Source organism: Heteronotia binoei, chromosome 19 (assembly GCF_032191835.1).
Source record: "Heteronotia binoei isolate CCM8104 ecotype False Entrance Well chromosome 19, APGP_CSIRO_Hbin_v1, whole genome shotgun sequence".
Taxonomy (NCBI): domain Eukaryota; kingdom Metazoa; phylum Chordata; class Lepidosauria; order Squamata; family Gekkonidae; genus Heteronotia; species Heteronotia binoei.
In genome coordinates, this window is record NC_083241.1 from 29,396,157 (window position 1) to 29,415,657 (window position 19,501).

Here is a 19,501-nt window from a genome sequence, read left to right on the forward strand (position 1 = left end):
CCCACTGTTAGCGATGTGCGGATAACCACATATTTGCCCAATGGAAAGGAAATGGTTATGTGCATGCACAAAGCAGACTTTTTTTTAAAAAAGTGGCTCACCCACTCTTTCTGCAGTGACTGCACAGTGATCAATCTGATTGCATTTCTTCGGAACAAATAGTTCCAGAGAAATTAGAGGCGTGCCCAAGCCTGTCATGTGACCGCACCCTTAGTTCACAGGTTCTGTCCTTTTCCAGTGGAACTGATGACCTTTAATACACAAGTTTATTTAAAAAAAAAACCTAGCAGTAGTCACTGCATCAAGTGGGAGGGAGTTCCGATGGTGCTTCTGCCTCACTGACAACCCCTTCTCTCTCTTCCTCATGGCAGTGAAGTCCAGTTCGTGGTGCTCCAAAATGTGGCCACCATGTCTATTAAGCGTAGGGTGAGTGCCTGCTTCCTTTTTCTCCTCGCGGGAGGGTGTCTCTCTGAACATTTGTACCCTGTGTCTCTTCCCAGCGGGGACCCAAAGTGGCATTTTATCCACCACCTCTGTGAGAGAGCCTAAGGCCACCCAGCAAACGTCCACGGTAGAGTGTAGATTCGAACCTGGGTCTCCCATTCCGACACTCTAACCCAGGGGTGGCCAGACTTGCTTAACATAAGAGCCATGTAAAATAAACTTCAGATGTCTGAGAGCCACAGGACATGAATGTCAGATGTTTGAAGGAGGGAGGGCTGGAAGGAAAGAAAAGAAAGAAAGAGAGAAAGAAAGAAAGAGAGAAAGAAAGAAAGAGAGAAAGAAAGAAAGAAAGAGAGAAAGAAAGAAAGAGAAAGAAAGAAAGAGAGAAAGAAAGAGAGAGAGAGAGAGAAAGAAAGAGAGAGAGAGAGAAAGAAAGAAAGAGCATTGATTGGGGGAGAGGAGGGAGAGGTAGAAAGAAAGCAACTTTAAAAGCATTTTCCAAGCTGGCCGATGGGGTGGTGGTGGGGGGGCTTCAAGAGCCACAAAAGATGTGTAGAAGAGCCACATGTGGCTCCTGAGCTGCAGTTTGGCCACCTCTGCTCTAACCACTGATGGTGGTGGAGAGTGCTGTCAGGTCTCCAATGGTGATCCCTCTTGGACTTTCCAAGGCAAGAGGCCTTCAGAGGTGGTCTGCCATTGCCTGCCTCTGAATAGCAGCCCTGGATTTCCTCAGGGGTCTCCCACCCAAAGACTAACCAGGGCTGACCCAAGAACGGTTGGGAGTGGGCTGGTCTGGACCTTCGAGGTCAGGGCACCTAACCACGACACAAAGCTCGTTATCCTGAGTGGTGTCAAGGCGAGGGTTCTGGAGACCAGAATTCCAGGTGGGGTCTTTTGCTGTGCCCAGAAGGGACTTCGTTTGTGATGGATACTTTATAAAGACTCTTCACTGTCCCTGAGCCTCCTGTGGGGTTTGCTGGGGGGAACTGACCCTCCCGTCTCCGCAGGGAATGTTTGAGCCCTACCTGAAGAGCTTCTACATCCGATCCACGGACCCGACCCAAATCAAGATCCTCAAGGTGAGTTACAGGATGAATAAAAGTTTGCTGTGCTGCTGGACTCCAACTTCGTTCTGTTGCTGCAGGCCAACACAGCTGCCCACTTCCAAAGTTGGGAGTCCCGTAGCACAACAGAGTGTTAATCAGAACGTAAGTTTCATGTGCATGCACACTTTACCAGACGATGAAAGGGGGGTACAGTGAGCTGTGCTATGTAATAGCTGGTGGGCAGTAGTGAAGCATGCAAAATAGCACAAAGTTAGAATCCCATGGCAGGTTGGTGTGGTGGTTAAGTGTGTGGACTCTTATCTGGGAGAACCGGGTTTGATTCCCCACTCCTTCACTTGCACCTGCTGGAATGGCCTTGGGTCAGCCATAGCTCTCGCAGGAGTTGTCCTTGAAAGGGCAGCTGCTGGGAGAGCCCTCTCAGCCCCACCTACCTCACAGGGTGTCTGTTGTGGGGGGAGAAGATACAGGAGATTGTGAGCCGCTCCGAGACTCTGATTCAGGGAGAAGGGCGGGGATAAATCTGCAGTCGTCGTCTTCAAAATAGTGAAATTAACAAACTGAAAGAACAAATTTGGCCTCGATAGCATCAGTTGTGTGGGAGAACTGCAAAGGCAATAAAACATGTCAGAATTGGAGAATGATGGTGTCTTATGGTGACCCCAAGAAGAGGCTTCCAAGGCAAGTGAGAAGCAGAGGTGGTTGGCCCCTGCCTGCTTCTGCATAGACATCCTGGACATCCTTGGTGGTCTCTCATCCAAGTACTGACCAAGGCTGAGCTTCCAAGTTGCCATCCTGCTCAGGATTGTGCACATGGAGCTGGGGAAAGCCTCCCTCGGTTGCTCTGCCATGAGATCACAGTCTTTGCTTGCTCTGGTTTTGTTTGCATGCATCCACATTTTGCCAGTAGACAAAGACCAAGGGGATCCTGTACTTATATCTTGCATGGAGAGAGAGCATTGTAGCCCCCTCCAAAATATTACCTGGCAGGTCCCAGTCAGGTCAAGGAGTATCAGTGCTTGGTTGTTCAACTCTGGACTGTGGGGCTTCGCACAGTCTCTAGTTTGTATATTTGAAACATTTTAATGCCACCTTTCTGCCCAGCTTTGAGTCTCCACGGTGGCAAACCATCAAAACATATTATAAGAAACAATTAAAACACACGAACAATTAAATATTCCCATTCCATTTTTTGTGACCTGAAATGGGAGCAGCTATTTGCCTTATGGGGCCAGACCGATGTGTACAGAATCCTGGTCCGTGGAATGTGCGTGTGCAGTTACATTGCCCAAGAAGAACAACTCCTGATTTTCATTTTCCTCCCACCAGCTGGAAGTCCTGACCAACCTTGCAAATGAGACCAACATCTCTACCATCCTGCGTGAGTTCCAGGTGAGTTCCTGCAGGCCATAATGGATCATGTTGCATCCCATACTTTGCCTTCAGGAGAGCTTCTGTTAACGTCCTGCTGGATCAGGCCAGTGGTCCATCTAGCCCAGCCTCCTGTCTCACGCAGTGGCCAACCAGTTCCTTTGGACAGCCAACAACAGGGCATAGAGCACAAGGCCTTCATAAGAACATCAGACAAGCCCTGCTAGATCAGTCCAGTGGTCCATCTAGCCCAGCATCCTGTCTCACAGTGGCTGATCAGTTCCTCTGGAGGGTCAGCAACAGGGCATGGAGACTGAGGCCTTCATAAGAACATCAGAAGAGCCCTCCTGGATCAGACCAGTGGTCCATCCCGTCCAGCATCCTGCCTCACAAACTGACCAACCAGTTCCTCTGGAGGGCCAAGAACAGGGCATAGAGACCTCCTCTGACGTTGCCTCCTGGCTCTGAGGTTCAGAGGTTTAACACCTCTAAATGTGGAGGTTCCCCTCAAGTCACCATGGCTGGGAGCTATTTATGGACTTATCCCCCATGAATCTGACTTACCTCGTTTGAAAGCTGGTTATTCCTGTGGTCATCACGACACCTGCAGCGAACGCCATGTTTTCAACACTCACTGTTTCCTTTTGTCCATCCTAAACCTACTGCCCATCCGCTTCACTGGACAAATTCCAGTATTTGGGGAGAGGGAGAAAAAGTTCCCTTAGTCATCTCTTTGCTAAGCGGAAAAGTCCCAGACTCTTCAGCCGTTCCTCATCGGGACGGTGCTCCACCCCCCTCATCGTCCTGGTTGCTTTCTCTTTCCACAGACGTACATCCGGAGCATGGACAAGGACTTTGTGGCGGCCACCATCCAGGCCATCGGCCGCTGCGCCACCAACATCGGGAAGGTGCGGGACACTTGCCTCAACGGGCTGGTCCAGCTGCTCTCCAACCGAGACGGTGAGAGTCCCGGAAGAGCCATGGTGGGTCAGCTGGGAGGAGTCAGGGGCTGGAGGCAGGGGAGAGTGCGAGAATGGAAAGGCTTTTCGTAGGTGGGTACCTGGAGAGCCAGTTTGGTGTAGTGGTTAAGTGCGCGGACTCTTATCTGGGAGAACCGGGTTTGATTCCCCACTCCTCCACTTGCACCTGCTGGAATGGCCATGGGTCAGCCGTAGCTCTCGCAGGAGTTGTCCTTGAAAGGGCAGCTGCTAAGAGAACCGTCTCAGCCCCACCCACCTCACAGGGTGTCTGTTGTGGGGGGAGAAGATACAGGAGATTGTAAGTCGCTCTGGGTCTCTGAATCAGAGAGAAGGGCGGGCTATAAATCTGCAGTCGTCTTCTTCTGTGGAGACTCAAGTTGGCTGTTGCTGTGTGCATTCAAAGAGCCAGGATTCTCCATTTTGCATTCACTGTTACTGCAGATAGAGAGGCAGGGCTTTTTTTTGCCTATTAGGCCACACACCCCTGATGTAGTCAATCCTCCTGGAGCTTATAGGACTCTTAGTACAGGGCCTGCTATAAGCTCTTGCAGGACTGGCTACATCAGGGGAGTGTAGCCTAATATGCAAAGGCATTCCTGCTACAAAAAAAAGCCCTGTACAGAGGTGTTCATATTGGCATCAGAACATCTGTATGCTTTCTTCCATTCACAGGCTTTTTCCCTGCCAGAGAGCTTTTGGAGGGTCTTTTGAGGGGAAGGGGGTCAGTAATTGCTATAGGAATTGCTATTACAGATTCTTTAAGCCCCCCATCCCGTGGGAAAACTGGTGACTTCAGAGCAAAAAGGAAGGGACATGGCTGGGACTTTGGAACATATGTGCCGTCTTGCGTAGACTCTCTTGAACTGTGCTCTTCCGTGCAAAGAAATTGGAGAAAGCCCTGACCTAGATTGCCCAGGCAAGCTTGATCTCATCAGATCTCAGAAGCTAAGCAGGGTGGTTAGTACTTGGAAGGGAGACTTCCTTGAAATGCCATGTTGGGAGGACAGGGAGACAGGCTTTATTCAGCCGCCTCTCTAAATATCCTCCAGCCCCCCAGTAGGGGTCAGTCATCTGAGGTCAACATCACTTCCAGGTGCAGACACACACACACACAAAAATATACAAAAAATACTGAAAGAAAAAAAACTGGTGAGAAGGAGGCTTGGGGAATAGAGAGCAAAGAAAATGGGGGGAGGGAACTCAACCCAAATCTAAGCAACGTAATAGAGCAGGGGTGGCCAGCGGTAGCTCTCCAGATGTTTTTTGCCTACAGCTCCCATCAGCCCCAGCCAGCATGGCCAATGGCTGGGGCTGATGGGAGTTGTAGGCAAAAAAACATCTGGAAAGCTACCGTTGGCCGCCCCTGTAATAAGAGAGTCAAGCTCAATTCATAAAACTGTATAACATTTATTATAAAGCATACACAAAAATGAATTTTGAAACGTAGTGTCTGACTATTAGACTACGTAAAATTTGCAAACCATATACAGTTTCACATATACGTTTGATGAACTTCCAGTCACCACGATAACCATACGCCCAGTTTGGGGAAGGTGCTGGGAGAGTTGTTAGGGCAAGGTGTGTGCAGATGCTCCAAAACAAACACACCCACAACAGAAGCCCAGTTTGGAAGTGAAAAGAAGTCTCCGCTGTGTCTCAGACACAGAGCATTTGCTCGGCGTGCAGAAGGTCCCTGATTCCATCCCCAGAACTTCCATTTAAAAGGACCAGGTAACAGGTGATGGGAAAGACCTTGAACTGGGCCCCTGGCTCAGTGGAAGAGCCTCCGCTTTGCATTCAGAAGGGCCCAGGTTCAATCCCCGGCACATGCAGCTGAAAGGACCAAGTGATGTGAAAGAGTCACGCTTGAGACCCTGCAGAGTCCCTGCCAGTCTGAGTCACAGTCCTGACCTTGAAGGACCAAGGGGCTGGTTCAGGATAAGCCCGCTTCAAACGGAGTCAACTTGTGCGACCTTACAGTGTTCCCCTGTGTTGCTTCCGCTTAGAGCTGGTCGTGGCCGAGTCCGTGGTCGTCATCAAGAAGCTCCTCCAGATGCAGCCCGCTCAGCACAGTGAGATCATCAAGCACATGGCGAAGCTGACAGACAACATTCAGGTGGGGCGGGTAGCAGGGGTGTGGCCAGGGCTCATTTTGTAGCTTTGCATATTAGGCCACGCACCCCTGATGTAGCCAATCCTGCAAGAGCTTACAGTCAGTCCTGTTCTAAGAGCCCTGTAAGCTCTTGGAGGACTTGCTACATCGGGGGGGGGGGGGTGGCCTAATATGCAAAGGAGCTCCTGCTACAAAACGAGCTCTGGGTGTGGCAGGGTCAGATCAGAAGGGGGCACCGGTTTGGCTGGGCCAGGCAGGCTCAAAGGTGCGGTGCCTCCTGTCTGCAGGTGCCCATGGCCCGGGCGAGCATCTTGTGGCTGATCGGCGAGTATTGTGAGCACGTGCCCAAGATCGCGCCCGACGTGCTGCGCAAGATGGCCAAGTCCTTCACCAGCGAGGAGGACATCGTGAAGCTGCAGGTCATCAACTTGGCGGCCAAGCTGTACCTGACCAACTCCAAGCAGGTAAGGGCCTCCCCCTTTTGGCATGGGGAGCCCAGCATGGCCTGATTGAGGAATATGCTGGGTGCACACGACTGGGGTGTGTGATGGCCCTGAGCCGCTTCGGTGGGAAGGGCGGGATATAAATAAACTTGACCTTGATCCATGTATTGCATCTTGGCCTTTGGGGGTTAAGAGTGGTAGGCTTATAGAGACTTGCACTAGAACAAAGTTTGAGTCCAGTGGCGCCTTTAAGCCCAACAAAGTTTTATTCCAGGTATGAGCTATTGTGTGCAAGCACGCTTTGTCAGACTATGAAATGGAGTTAGAAATCGCAGTCATACGTGGGGAGCAGGGGTGGCCAAACCTGCTTACCATAAGAGCCACATAGAAGAAAGTCAGATGTTTGAGAGCTGCAAGACACGGACATCAGATGCTTGAGAGAAGGAAGGCAGGAGCCACATGGGACTCTTCCACACATATTGTGTGGCTGTTGAAGTCCCCACCACCCCATCAGCCAGTGTTGGGAAGGCATTTGTCTCTTTAAATCACTTCTCCAAGCCAAGCCAGCTGGTGGCTTGGAGAATGCATTTAAAGTTAAAGTTGCTTTCTTTCCACCTCTCCCTCCTTCCTGCCATCTATTTGCCTTCCTTCTTGCCTGCCTGCCTTCCTGTCTTGCAGCTCTCAAACATTTGACATTCGTGTCTTGCAGCTCTCAAACATCTGAAGTTTATTCTGTGTGGCTCTTACGTTAAACAAGTTTGGCCATCCATATCCTAGAGTATTTGCTTTGCATGCGGAAGGTCCCAGGTTCAGCATCTCTATTTAAAAGGACCAGGTGACGTGAAAGACATAACAGACAAGTCACTCTCTCCAGATGCCCCATGCTTCACTTCTACAGGTGGAGGGCACAGAGAGTACAGTTTGGCAGGAAGATTGTAACTGCACAGGGAGCGTATGTCTCTTCTGTGCTGTGCAGCTAACTGCATTCTCAGCTGCATGGACTGCTGCATGAACACACCTTAGAACGAAAAGCTTAAATCTCATTGCTTTGCCTTCTGTTTCTTTAGTGCATCCTCAGAAGTTGTGGCAGTCTCGCCACCTGGTTTGAGAGATGCTCACTGGCCAGGTTGGTAAACGCATCGAGTGCCCAGTTTCTTTGTTTTCTCATCTCTGCCACAGAGCAAGCTGCTGACCCAATACGTGCTGAACCTAGCCAAGTACGACCAGAACTATGACATCCGGGATCGCGCCCGCTTTATCCGCCAGCTGATTGTGCCCACCGAGAAGAGCGGCGCCCTCAACAAGTACGCCAAGAAGCTCTTCCTGGCCCAGAAACCGGCCCCCATCTTGGAGTCCTCTTTCAAAGGTATGGGAGATAAGATATTAGATTTATATCCCGCCCTATACTCTGACTCTCAGAGCGGTCACAATCTCCTTTACCTTCCTCCCCCACAACAGATCCCCCTGTGAGGTGGGTGGGGCTGAGAGGGCTCTCACAGCAGCTGCCTTTTCATGGATAACTACGATAAGAGCTATGGCTGGCCCAAGGTCATTCCAGCAGCTGCAAGTGGAGGAGTGGAGAATCAAACCCAGTTCTCCCAGATAAGAGCCCGCACACTTCACCACTACACCAAACTGGCTCTCAAGAGGTACCAAGTTGTGCATGCTAGATGCCACAGCACACATATGTTCTGGGACCATGCTCTGAGCTGCCTTATTTATTTATTTAAATTGGCTTATATTCTGCCCTTTCCCACGGGCAGGCTCAGGGTGGAGAACAACATAGATTAAACAACAATTAAAACGTACAGATTAAAACCATAGACTGCAATACAATAAAACCATTAAACACTAATATGCACCATAGGCAGCCATTTCAGTTGGGCGCACTTGACATATTGATACAGCTATAAAAAAAAAGGTAGTCCCCTGTGCAAGCACCAGTCGTTTCCGACTCTGGGGTGATGTTGCTTTCACAACGTTTTCATGGCAGACTTTTTTATGGGGTGGTTTGCCATTGCCTTCCCCAGTCATCTACACTTTACCCCCAGCAAGCTGGGGACTCATTTGACCGACCTCGGAAGGATGGCAGGCTGAGTCAACCTGGAGCCGGCTACCTGAACCAGCTTCCGCTGGGATTGAACTCAGGTTGCGAGCAGAGGGCTCCGACTACAGTACTGCAGCTTTACCTCTCTGCGCCACGGGGCTCTTTGATACAGCTATAGGCCCAAAGAATACAACAATAGGGTGGTGATAATAGGGTAGCGTCACAGCAAGGGAGGCCAAAGCAGATGGAGTAAGGACGTTCCCTGCCTCAACCAAAGGCCTTGCCTGGAGCAAAGCATCTCTGAGTCTTGACTGGGTGGGAGATCTCCCCCCAGGACTCTTGTGTAATGTCCTGGACTTTTCACGATGGAGAAAGACCAGATACCCATCCATCCATCCATCTATCCATCATCCATCCATCATCCATCCATCTATCTATCTATCTATCTATCTATCTATCTATCTATCTATCTATCTATCTATCTATCTATCTATCTATCTATCTATCTATCTATCATCCTATCATCTATCTACCTATCTATCTAATCTACCTACCTACCATCCACCATCCATTTCCCCATTGGGGGTTCAGAGCATAGTACAGCAAAGAGAAATAAAATCACAATAAAATCATAATAAAACCAATTACAACATTCATCAAAGTGCAGCAAGATGACAGCAAGGTGGTATAGCACAAAATAGTACCGCAACACAGCATCACAGTACAGTAGTGCAGTAGAGCAGCAGAGCAGTAGAGGGGAGGCCAACCGATTGATGAAAAGATGCCTGCTGCCTCATCCAAAGACCTGGCGGAGCAGCTCCGTTTTGCAGGCCCTACGAAAGGCCAGCAAGCCAGGTAGGGCCCGGATCTCCATAGGGAGCTGATTCCACCAGGTCGGGGCCAGGGCCGAGAAAGTCCTGGCCCTGGTAGAGGCAAGACGGTCATCTCTTGGGCCGGGAACTATCAGAAGATCTTGGGAGGCCAAACAAAGTGACCTCCGGGGCATATATGGGAGGAGACGGTCCCGTAGGTATGTTGGTCCCAGGCCGCTAATAATAATGCACGGAGAAGTCATTGCTGGGCTTTGGGTTCCTCCTAGATCGTGACCATTTCCAGCTGGGCTCCCTTTCCCACCTCCTCAACGCCAAGGCAGTGGGCTACCAGGAACTCCCCGACTGGCCCACTGAAGCTCCGGACCCGTCTGTGCGCAATGTGGAGGTACCTGCTTGCCGTTTGCTCACACATAATGGGAAGGGAGAGCCCCTGAGACCAGAGATGCACCCAGCGTAATTTTCTGGGGAGGGGCATGAGCAGGGCTCCCCATAACCTGTCATTCCCTGAATTCCCGGCTAGTGTGGCTTCCTTAGCGTGCTCTGCTTGCCCTTTCTGGGGGAAGCAAAGGCCGTTTTGTTGGCTCTCGTGGAAGATGTCCTTTCCCTGTTCCTTTCAGGAAGAGACAGTCGGTCCTGTGGAAAGCCACATTGGGTTGCTGGGGAAGCCGAAAGAGGTGGCGCTTGCGTCTGCTGTGATGCACTTTCTTTCCTCGCATGTGCTGTGATTTGTCTCTCCTCTTCCTGATGCCCTTCCCCAGCGCATTGCATACGGTCCTGTCTGATTTAGTTTGGGGTGTGTGCTGTTTCAAAGCAGGTTGGGGTTTGCAGAGCTCACATCCGCTGTAGTGCTGCAAGTACAAGGTTGGATCAAGACTAGGGAGATCTGCGTTCGAATTCCTTGTGAGCCATTAAGTTCAAGTAAGCCCTGGGCTTTTTTTGTAGCAGGAATTCCTTTGCATATTAGGCCACACACCCCTGATGTAGCCAATCCTCCAAGAGCTTACAGGGCTCTCAGTACAGGGTCCAGAGATAGAATTCTAGCAGGGGCTCTTTTGCATATTAGGCCACACACCCCTGATGGAGCCAATCCTCCAAGAGCTTACAGGGCTCTTAGTACAGGGTACAGGGACAGAATTCTAGCAGGGGCTCCTTTGCAGATTAGGCCACACACCCCTGATGGAGCCAATCCTCCAAGAGCTTACAGGGCTCTTAGTACAGGGTACAGGGACAGAATTCTAGCAGGGGCTTCTTTGCATATTAGGCCACACACCCCTGATGGAGCCAATCCTCCAAGAGCTTACAGGGCTCTTCTTGCAGGGCCTACTTTAAGCTCCAGGAGGATTGGCTACATCAGGGAGGGTGTGGCCTCATATGCAAAGAAGTTCCTGCTACAAAAAAAAAGCCCTGCTCAGCCTAAACATCCTCACTGGGTTGGCATGAGATTGTGTGTGTGCATACATTACATGCAGTGTTCCCTCTAAGGCGAGTTAGTGTGAGCTAGCTCAGTTTTTTTAGCCTCTGGTTCACACATTTTTGTCTTAGTTCAGGAACGATGTCCCCAGAGCAAACTAATTTATGCAGCAGTCAAATTGCTCGCTCACAACTTGAATGCCGGTAGCTCGCAAAGTAGCATTTTTGCTCACATGACTCCACAGCTTAGAGGGAGCATTGATAACATGCTAGGGTTTGTGTGATTTTCCTCCCCACTGAAGTGAAAATCCAGGCAGGGAATCCATTTAATGTGAGACAGACACTGCTCTGCCCTCCTGAGCTGTTCTCTTTTGCCCTGTCTCATTCATGTATGGGGCAGTGGTGTGCATTTGTTCTGTTCCTTGCGTTAAAAAGCTTGCTTGTTACTGCCTTTGATCTGGCCAGGTCCCAGAATGGACCAAATGCACCAGCCGTGAGAAGAGGAAGGAGAAGGTGGAGAAACCCTTCTATTCTGACTCCGAGGGGGAGTCTGGCCCAACGGAGTCTGCCGACAGTGGTGAGGACACAGCCTGGAGAGTTTGCACTGTGGCCTGATTTGAGGCATGATGCTGGTGAAGCAAAAGAGCTCCTTCCCTCCCTCCCTCCCTCCCTCCCTCCCTCCTTCCTTCCTTCCTTCCTTCCTTCCTTCCTTCCTTCCTTCCTTCCTTCCTTCCTTCCTTCCTTCCTTCCTTCCTTCCTTCCTTCCTTCCTTCCTTCCTTCCTTCCTTCCTTCCTTCCTTCCTCCCTCCCTCCCTCCCTCCCTCCCTCCCTCCCTCCCTCCCTTCCTTCCTTCCTTCCTTCCTTCCTTCCTTCCTTCCTTCCTTCCTTCCTTCCTTCCTTCCTCATAGAGGCTGAGGCCTTCATCAGCACACCAGAAGAGTTCCACTGGATCAGACCAGTGGTCCATCTAGTCCAGCATCCTGTCTCACACAGTGGCCAGCCAGTTCCTTGGCTGGGCCTGGTGGGGTGAATAGAAGGCTCCTTTTCTCTCTTTTTTGCCAGAGCCTGAATCCATCAGTGGGTCTCCCAGTGAAAGCGGCAGCGAGAGTGGTTCTGGTTCCGGCAGCGATGAGGATGAAGAGGAAGAGGAGGACGAGGATGAAGAAGAGAGTGAGGACCAGTCGGACGAGAAAGAGGAGAAGAAAAAGAAGAGGAGAGAGACTCCAAGGAAAGCATCGCTGGATAGTGCAGGGAGGTATGATAAACTCTGTGGGTAATGTCCTCAGGTTGAGCGATTCCTGCTGGTAGCCCCCTCAGGTGGTCTTTGAAAGGGGGGGGGGAGAGGAATGTTTGTGTGCAACGTCTGATAGCATATGGAATGTGTGACCCCTCGCAGATCTGTCCCTTGTGATGTTGTATTCTTTTTACGCATCTGAGGTGAGGAAGTTACGCTTCCGTTTCTTAGGACTTAGTTTCTTGACAGGTTCAACTGATTGCCAAGTTTCTGTGTAGAGATTTTACTACGGTCATGCCCATTGTTTTCACCTGTTTTAGATTCAGCTCCCATTTTTCATCCTGATCTACCTTCTGGTATCCATTCCACCAGGCATCCCCAACTTTGTTGAGCCTGCAGGCCCATTTGGGATTTAAACAAGAGTCTTGGGGGTCGGCACAAAATGGCCGCCGTGGTGCTGAAGCTGGTCATAAAATGTTGCACCATTCCAAGAGCTGTGCTACTCCAGAGTTAGTGGCTCACAAACATGCATTTTCAGAAGATGGAAACGCAATGCATCTTGGGTATTTCTGAAGCAGCCATTTTGCCAGAGAGGTGGAACAAAACTGGGTTTACGTCCTCTCTTTAGGGAAAGAGAGGCTGTGTTATTTCAGTTTCCAGAGGGAAGGATTTGTTTTTGGCATGGTTGGAGGGAGAGGTCGTCAAGTCCAGAGAAATAACAAAATGGTGGCTGATGGATACACCATATGTGTATCATCAAAATGGCCTCCCCAACCAGTTTCTGTTCATAAGTGGGAGGTTCCAGAGAATCACACTAAGCTTTGGTCTTCTTCTTTGCCCCTAGCGAGGAGGACGAGGGGGGCAAGAAAAGGTCACAGTTGCGTGAAAGGAAGCGGGACTCAGAATCCTCGTCAGAGGAGGAAGAGGGCAGCATGTCCGAGAACAGCTCATCAGAGTCAGATTCTGGCTCCGAAGTGGAGGAATCACACTCGGAAGTAGAGGCCAAGAAGAAAAGGACGGTGAGTGGCTGGGAGGAGGTCAGGGATACTAGGAGCTGTGAATCCATGCTGCACCAGCAGGTGTCTCTTCTCAAGCCTTTGTGGTCTTGGAAATGCAGGGCTGTGCTTGTAACAGGAACTCCTTTGCATATTAGGCCACACACCCCTGATGTAGCCAATCCTCTGAGAGCTTACAGGGCTCTCCTTACAGGGCCAACTGTAAGCTCTTGGAGGATTGGTTACATCAGGGGGTGTAGCCTAATATGCCGAGAAGTTTCTGCTACAAAAACACCTCTGTGGAAATGTGTGTGGACCATCCCACCTGCTGAGTTCACCTGTTTGTAGCTCAAATAATACTTGTGTTAGTGACGTTGGGGCTCTGTTACCTGTGTGTGGGAAGCAATTTTTGCCTGTTTTCTCTCTTTATCAAAAGCCAGTGTTCTTGTGCCAGTACTACCAATAAGGGAACTTGATTTTTGTTCGTAAACAAATGAGCCAGGAAGTCTTTGGGCTTCTGTGTTCCTTCCCCTTGGGTCTGGCTGGGAACTGAAGACTTCCCGTGAGGTCCAGATTGGGCAAAATGGCAAACTGTGGGTTTTCCCCCTCTTGCCTGTAAATCAGGGTTCTAAACCCCAGTTTGTAGTCAAGAGATTAAGCCATAGTTGGTCATTTTGCTCAGTCTGATTGTTGCAGCTGGCTCCCGTTTGTTCTGAACAAGGAATTCTTCACTCTCCAAGGTTGAAGACTTCCAAGCGCACGTGAGGGAAGATGATGCAATCGTGCTAGAGCAGAGGGAACACCTGATCCTGAGGGCTTCCCAGCCTCTTCTTATCAAAGACAAATCGAGGCTTGTTCATTTAAAAAAAAATTATTAGAAAAACTAGGCTAAATACAACAACTGCAAGAAGTAAATGCATGAACAATCAGTGGGGTGACATTACATAGACATGTAATGTAATGTAATGTAAAATTTTATTTGTATCCCGCCCTCCCCCGCCGAAGCAGGCTCAGGGCGGCTAGAGGTAGCGTACTAAATTATGTAGCATTAAGAAGAGAAAAGTCTTAACATACATTTCAAAAGGCTACGTGTTTCGATAATGAAACCATATGGTCTACAGACATGGATATTCAAATAAGAAGTATAGCTTTGACATTATTGGACAACGATGGAATAGTTTCTTGATTAGAAAGGTAATTTAGAAAAGGAAACCACAACGCCTCAAAATTAGTAAACATCCCAGTTTCTGACTCATGAATGTTTGAAGCTATTTTATCCATTACTCAAAGATCACATGATTTTTTAAGCCATTCAGAAGCTGTAGGTACATGATCAGACTTCCCAAGAGTGTGCTAAAAGGAGTTTGGCTTGTTCATAATGTCTGAACACAGCCAGTGGCTTCCGTGCATGTCTAAACTGAAATCCAAACCTGTGTCTTCCAGCTCCTACCTTTAATTGCTGCTGTGTTGTCTCTCAAGTTAGGGGTGATCCAGATGCCCCCCTCCAACCTCTGTGCCCAGCAAGGAATAGTAGATTTGGCTGATCCTTGTAGGTAGACTCCTGATTTCCTGACTTTTTCCCTTCTCTTCCAGCCTCCTAGCAGACCTGCCCCAAAGCCACAGAAGAAAGGGAACAAAGAGATCTCCCTGCTTGATCTAGATGACTGTAAGTGCATTGCACCAACGCCATCGTGAATATGTCTTAAACAAGCACCCTGTTCTGCTCGCTGTCTTGATTGTAGCAGTTCCTTCTCTTTCTCTAACAAACATATAGCAATGTGTGAACCTGTCTTAACTCAAGTCAGGCCATTGGTACATTTAGCTTCATATGCCTCTTCTGATTGGTGGTGTCCAGGGCTTTTTCTTTTTGTAGTAGAAACTCCTTTGCATATTAGGCCACACACCCCTGATGTAGCCAATCCTCCAAGAGCTTACAGGGCTCTTCTTACAGGGCCTACTGCAAGCTCCAGGAGGATTGGCTACATCAGGGGGGTGCGGCCTAATATGCAAAAGAGTTCCTGCTACAAAAAAAGCCCCGATAGTGACTTTCTAGGATCTTGGTCTGAGGAAATTTTTCCCAGCACCTGCTTTCTAAAATCGTTTTAACTGGAGATGCTGTGGATTGAACCTGGGACCTTCTGCATGCAAAACGGATCCCCAACACTCAGCCAGGGTCTGAGGTCAAGGTCTTTCCTATTAGCTACTACCGACCTTTTGAACTGGAGATGCTGGGGATTGAACCTGGAACCTTCTGCATGCAAAGTAGGTGGTCTACCACAGAGTTTCAGATCAAGGTCTTTTTTTAGTCCCAGGCAAGCCTCATTTTGGGCAGGAGCTCACAGGAGCAGAGCTCTGGAACCTCTAAATGGAACCCTAGTTATTTCTGGGCTCCATTGTTCAAACCTCCTGTGAGGATTTTGCTGAACTCCAAGATTTGACAAACTTTCTAATACTTTTCCCCACAAAAAAAAAATTGAGAAAATAACCCAGATGTATAAAGCAGACAGATGGAAATCTTCCGCATGCCACTATGGCCACATAGGAGAAAGTAATTTTTTAAAGTATGATGCGAGTATGGTTTGATTATGACGGTTATAATTGAAGAAGCATTTTAAGGTAGATGCTGAGCTCATATAATTTAAAGTAGGAGTCCAGTAGCACCTTTAAGACCAACAAAGTTTGATTCTCAATATAAGCTTTCGTGTGCATGCACACTTCCTCAGACAATGGAGCAGGGGTACGGTGCACAGTGCAATGCTACATATAGCTGGTGGGTAGGGGTTAAGAATCCAATGGATTCTAACTTGGTACTATTTTGCATGCTTAACCACTGCCCACCCGCTATATGTAGCACTGCTCACTGTACCCCTATTTCAGCATCTGATGAAGTGTGCATTAACACGAAAGCTTACATTCTGAATAAGACTTTGTTGGTCTTAAAGGTGCAACTTGACCCCACTTTGTTCTGTTGCTTCAGACCAACATGGCTGCCCACCTGGGTCTATCTAATATAATTGAGTACACCATCCAGTGATGTCGGGTGTGTGACATAACAAAAGAGTTGTGTTAATGAGCTCTGGCACCTCTTTTTCTACAAAATGACCCCTGTTACCTGCTATTGACCTTCTTAACTGGAAATGCCAGGGACTGAACCTAGGACTTCCCGCATGCAAAGCAGATGGTCTACCACTGAGCCAGAGTCCCTGGTTGAGGTCTTTCCTGTTACCTCCTCCTGATCTTTTTAAATAGAGATGCCGGGGATTGAACTGAGGACCTTCTGCATGCAAAGCGGGTGCTCTGTCCCTAAGCCACAGTCCCTCTCCTTGTCTGTGCTCTGCAGCTCTTCTCTATCAAGGTGCAGAATAGAAGCTTCTTCCTTGTCCATGTGCCTCCGAAGGGGCAGATGACACTAGGGACTTGGGATGCCAGCAGGAGAACAGCTGCTGAAGCAAATCCCTAATGGAGAGCCTTTGAAGGGCTTTTCTCTGCAGTTTGGAGCTGGGACTTCAGCAGCCAGCAGAGCTGCTGATGTGGTCTGACAACACTTCTGGGTTTGGGGGAAAAGCTCAGTTTGTTGGGTCATAGACCCCTGGGAAAGAGCCCAAGCAGCCAGCCCCTGAGAACACTGCAGCCAAGGCAGCTCTTAGCCACATCTTTCTTATTTTCCCTCCCCAGTCACTGTGTTTTTCCCCCATGAAACCCTTCTCAGTCTCTCAGGGGGAAAGAATTCCAAGAATTCCTGAACAGCGAAACTGAGCCCACCACAATTTAATTTATACAAAGGAACTCTAAGCAAAATTGCGGGCCCTTTTTTTCCAGTCGCAGAACTCTCGGGTTGTGCTGCATGGTCATCTATTTTTGGTTTATTATTATTTTTTATTTATTTACCTTACATTTGTATGCCGCCCACCCCATACAGACTCTGTGCAGCTCACAGTCACAATACCATAATAACAGTGCCTTATGGTTATAAAATCAAAACTCCTATAACAATTTATCATTTTTAAAAATTTTAAATAGTGCTATAAAATTTCTTACATAGGCGGTCCAGCTTCGTTATAGTTCTTAATTCTCTGTAGTGGTCTATTAGGTGTCTTATAGACGGATGATAGTACTCAGCGACATACTAGTGGCAGCTCCTCATACACTAGTTACTGTAGGCCTGCTGGAAAAGGTCGGTTTTACAGGCCCTGCGGAATTGGGAGAGATCCTGCAGGGCTCTCGTGGCCTCTGGAAGTGCGTTCCATAAATTAGGGGCTGCCACAGAGAAGGCCCTGGCCCGTGTGGAGCCTAATCTGGCCTCCCTTGGTCCAGGGATGGATAACAGATGTTGACTTCCTGAATGCAGGGCTCTCTGGGGTATATATGGGGAAAGGCGGTCCTTTAGATAGACAGGACCTTGGCCGTATAGGGCTCACTGGCCCATATTACGTTTCTCTTCTGCTGTTCCTCCACCCTGGAACTCAAGGCGGTGCTCTTAAGTTTCCCAGGAGATCTCCCTTCCAAGCACAGTCCTAGCTCTGCTCAGTTTATGCCGTTATGTTGCATTTGCTTCCTTCCTGCCAGTCTGGGAGATGAGGAATGTTCTAATTCCAATTGCAGCCCCAGTGGTTTATTTTCATGGTGCAACCCCCTCAATGCACATTCACAATTACATAATATTGGGTACCCCTTGGAGCTTCCCAATCTTGCTTCCCTGAGCAAGCGCTCCAGGGAACATCCAACTTGCCTCGACCAGGGCCAGGGGTTTTTTGGCCCTGACCTCGACCTGGTGGAATATACTCCCCACGGAGATTCGGGCCCTACTAGATTTACTATCATTCCATAGGGCCTGCAAGATGGAGCTATTCCGCCAGGCTTTTGGTTGCTTCAAGTGGGCATCCTCACGCTACTAATTAGCCATCTATCTGTCCTCCCCGACAATGACTTATCAATTTACCATCTGGATTATTATATTCGGGCTGATACCTATGTTTTAATACGCAAAATATGCCCGCACCGCCTATGTTATATTTTATTTTGCTGCGCTTGTTTTCATCGTTTCGTTATCATTCTATTGCTGGGTTTTAACTGTTTTTACCATGTCCATAATCTGCCCTGAGCCCATTATGAGAAAGGGCAGAATATAAATATACCAAAATAAATAAATAAATGGTACCCCTGCCGAGAACTGTGGGTACGCTTGCCACTTTCCAAGGAGATCACCTCCTGCAACTCTGGGTGAGTTGCTGTCCTGACTGGGAAGAGGCGTGCCCCTGCCGAGATGGAGCTAGTGAGGCCTTTTCTGGATGGCTTGCATCAAGTGCAATTGAACATATGAAGCTGCCTTCTACTGAATCAGACCCTCAGTCCATCAAAGTCAGTATTGTCTACTCAGACTGGCAGCGGCTCTCCAGGATCTCAAGCTGAGGTTTTTCACGCCTATTTGCCTGGACCTTTTTTAGTTGGAGATGCCGGGGATTGAACCTGGGACCTTCTGCTTTCCAAGCAGATGCTCTACCACTGTGCGACCGACTCCAATTGGGATCAGTCTGTCTCTCCTGGTGGAGAAACCCAGACTGTGATGGTGTGTGCACCTCCTGGCGAGAGCCATTCAATTTTTAGCATGCCTTTTTTGCTTGGGATGCGGCTGATATCCTTGCGTGACACTGGCATACCACCGTTTGGTTCACTGGCTCCTGTACATCAAGTGATCTGTCCATGGTGCTGAAGGTCTACCCACTCATTGCTGGCCTGTCAAGCTAATTTCTAAGCCATTTCCTTTTCCACCCTCCCGCTTCCTGCACTGGCTGCGTTCCCTGCTCAGCATCTAGAAGTTCATTAACTCTTTCATTGCCTGCTTTCTCTGCCCTACAGTCACGCCTCCTCCTTCACAATCAGCCCTTTCCAGCCCCATCGTCTCCACCAGCCTGGTGACCGACCTTGAGGGACTCACACTGACCGATACAACTTTGGCTCCCGCTGTAAGTGAGCATTGCTCTTCTTGTGAATATGGACTCAAGGGGCTCACTAGAATTCAGGACCCCGGTGTCTTGGGACTGTTGGAAGCCTTGCAATGTTGGAGGTTTCTCTTGAAGAGAAAATAACCCTTTTGGTTGTTCTTTCCAAGGTTGTTTGTGGAAAATCCTGTTTTATAGTTGGCTACACTAATGATCTTTGTGCCTCCTGAAAGGAGATGGTTGCCCTCAAAACACCTGGCCACTGCAACCGCTGTTTTCTTAGAAATTTAGGAATAATTCCTATCCCCCTGCTTCATACTATCATAAGGGTTCATGCCTTCCAGTGGTTTTTCCAAGACTTCCCTTCCCATCTGTCTTTTTCCAATACTAGGGGTGCACATTCAGAGTAAACTGAGCTGAAAAAAAATCTGAAAAATATATTACTGGTATTTTGGGGATATTATTTAAGCCAAATATAGATCAAATAATCTGATTGGCTACCAATATAGCTGAGCTTGAATAAAGCCTTTTTTTTTTTTGCTTTTATTCAGATATATTCACCTATATTGAACAAGTGGTGGGCTCCTCTTGCAGCTCGGTTTAGATCCAGTTTGGTGTAGTGGTGAAG

General features: G+C 48.8%; 1 protein-coding gene across 3 annotated transcripts in view; it reads left to right on the top strand.

Moving 5' to 3' along the window:
* Positions 1–19,501, top strand: part of AP3B2 (adaptor related protein complex 3 subunit beta 2) — an 82,207-nt gene that overhangs the window by 39,881 nt on the left and 22,825 nt on the right. For all 3 annotated transcript variants that reach the window (XM_060260058.1, XM_060260059.1, XM_060260060.1), the window contains exons 10-22: positions 372–426; positions 1,452–1,523; positions 2,838–2,900; positions 3,707–3,839; positions 5,866–5,975; positions 6,260–6,436; positions 7,595–7,781; positions 9,562–9,680; positions 11,171–11,282; positions 11,768–11,960; positions 12,784–12,958; positions 14,528–14,600; positions 18,791–18,897. In XM_060260058.1, coding sequence (XP_060116041.1) covers positions 372–426; positions 1,452–1,523; positions 2,838–2,900; positions 3,707–3,839; positions 5,866–5,975; positions 6,260–6,436; positions 7,595–7,781; positions 9,562–9,680; positions 11,171–11,282; positions 11,768–11,960; positions 12,784–12,958; positions 14,528–14,600; positions 18,791–18,897 — 1,576 coding nt within the window. The remainder of the gene's footprint in view (positions 1–371; positions 427–1,451; positions 1,524–2,837; positions 2,901–3,706; positions 3,840–5,865; positions 5,976–6,259; positions 6,437–7,594; positions 7,782–9,561; positions 9,681–11,170; positions 11,283–11,767; positions 11,961–12,783; positions 12,959–14,527; positions 14,601–18,790; positions 18,898–19,501) is intronic.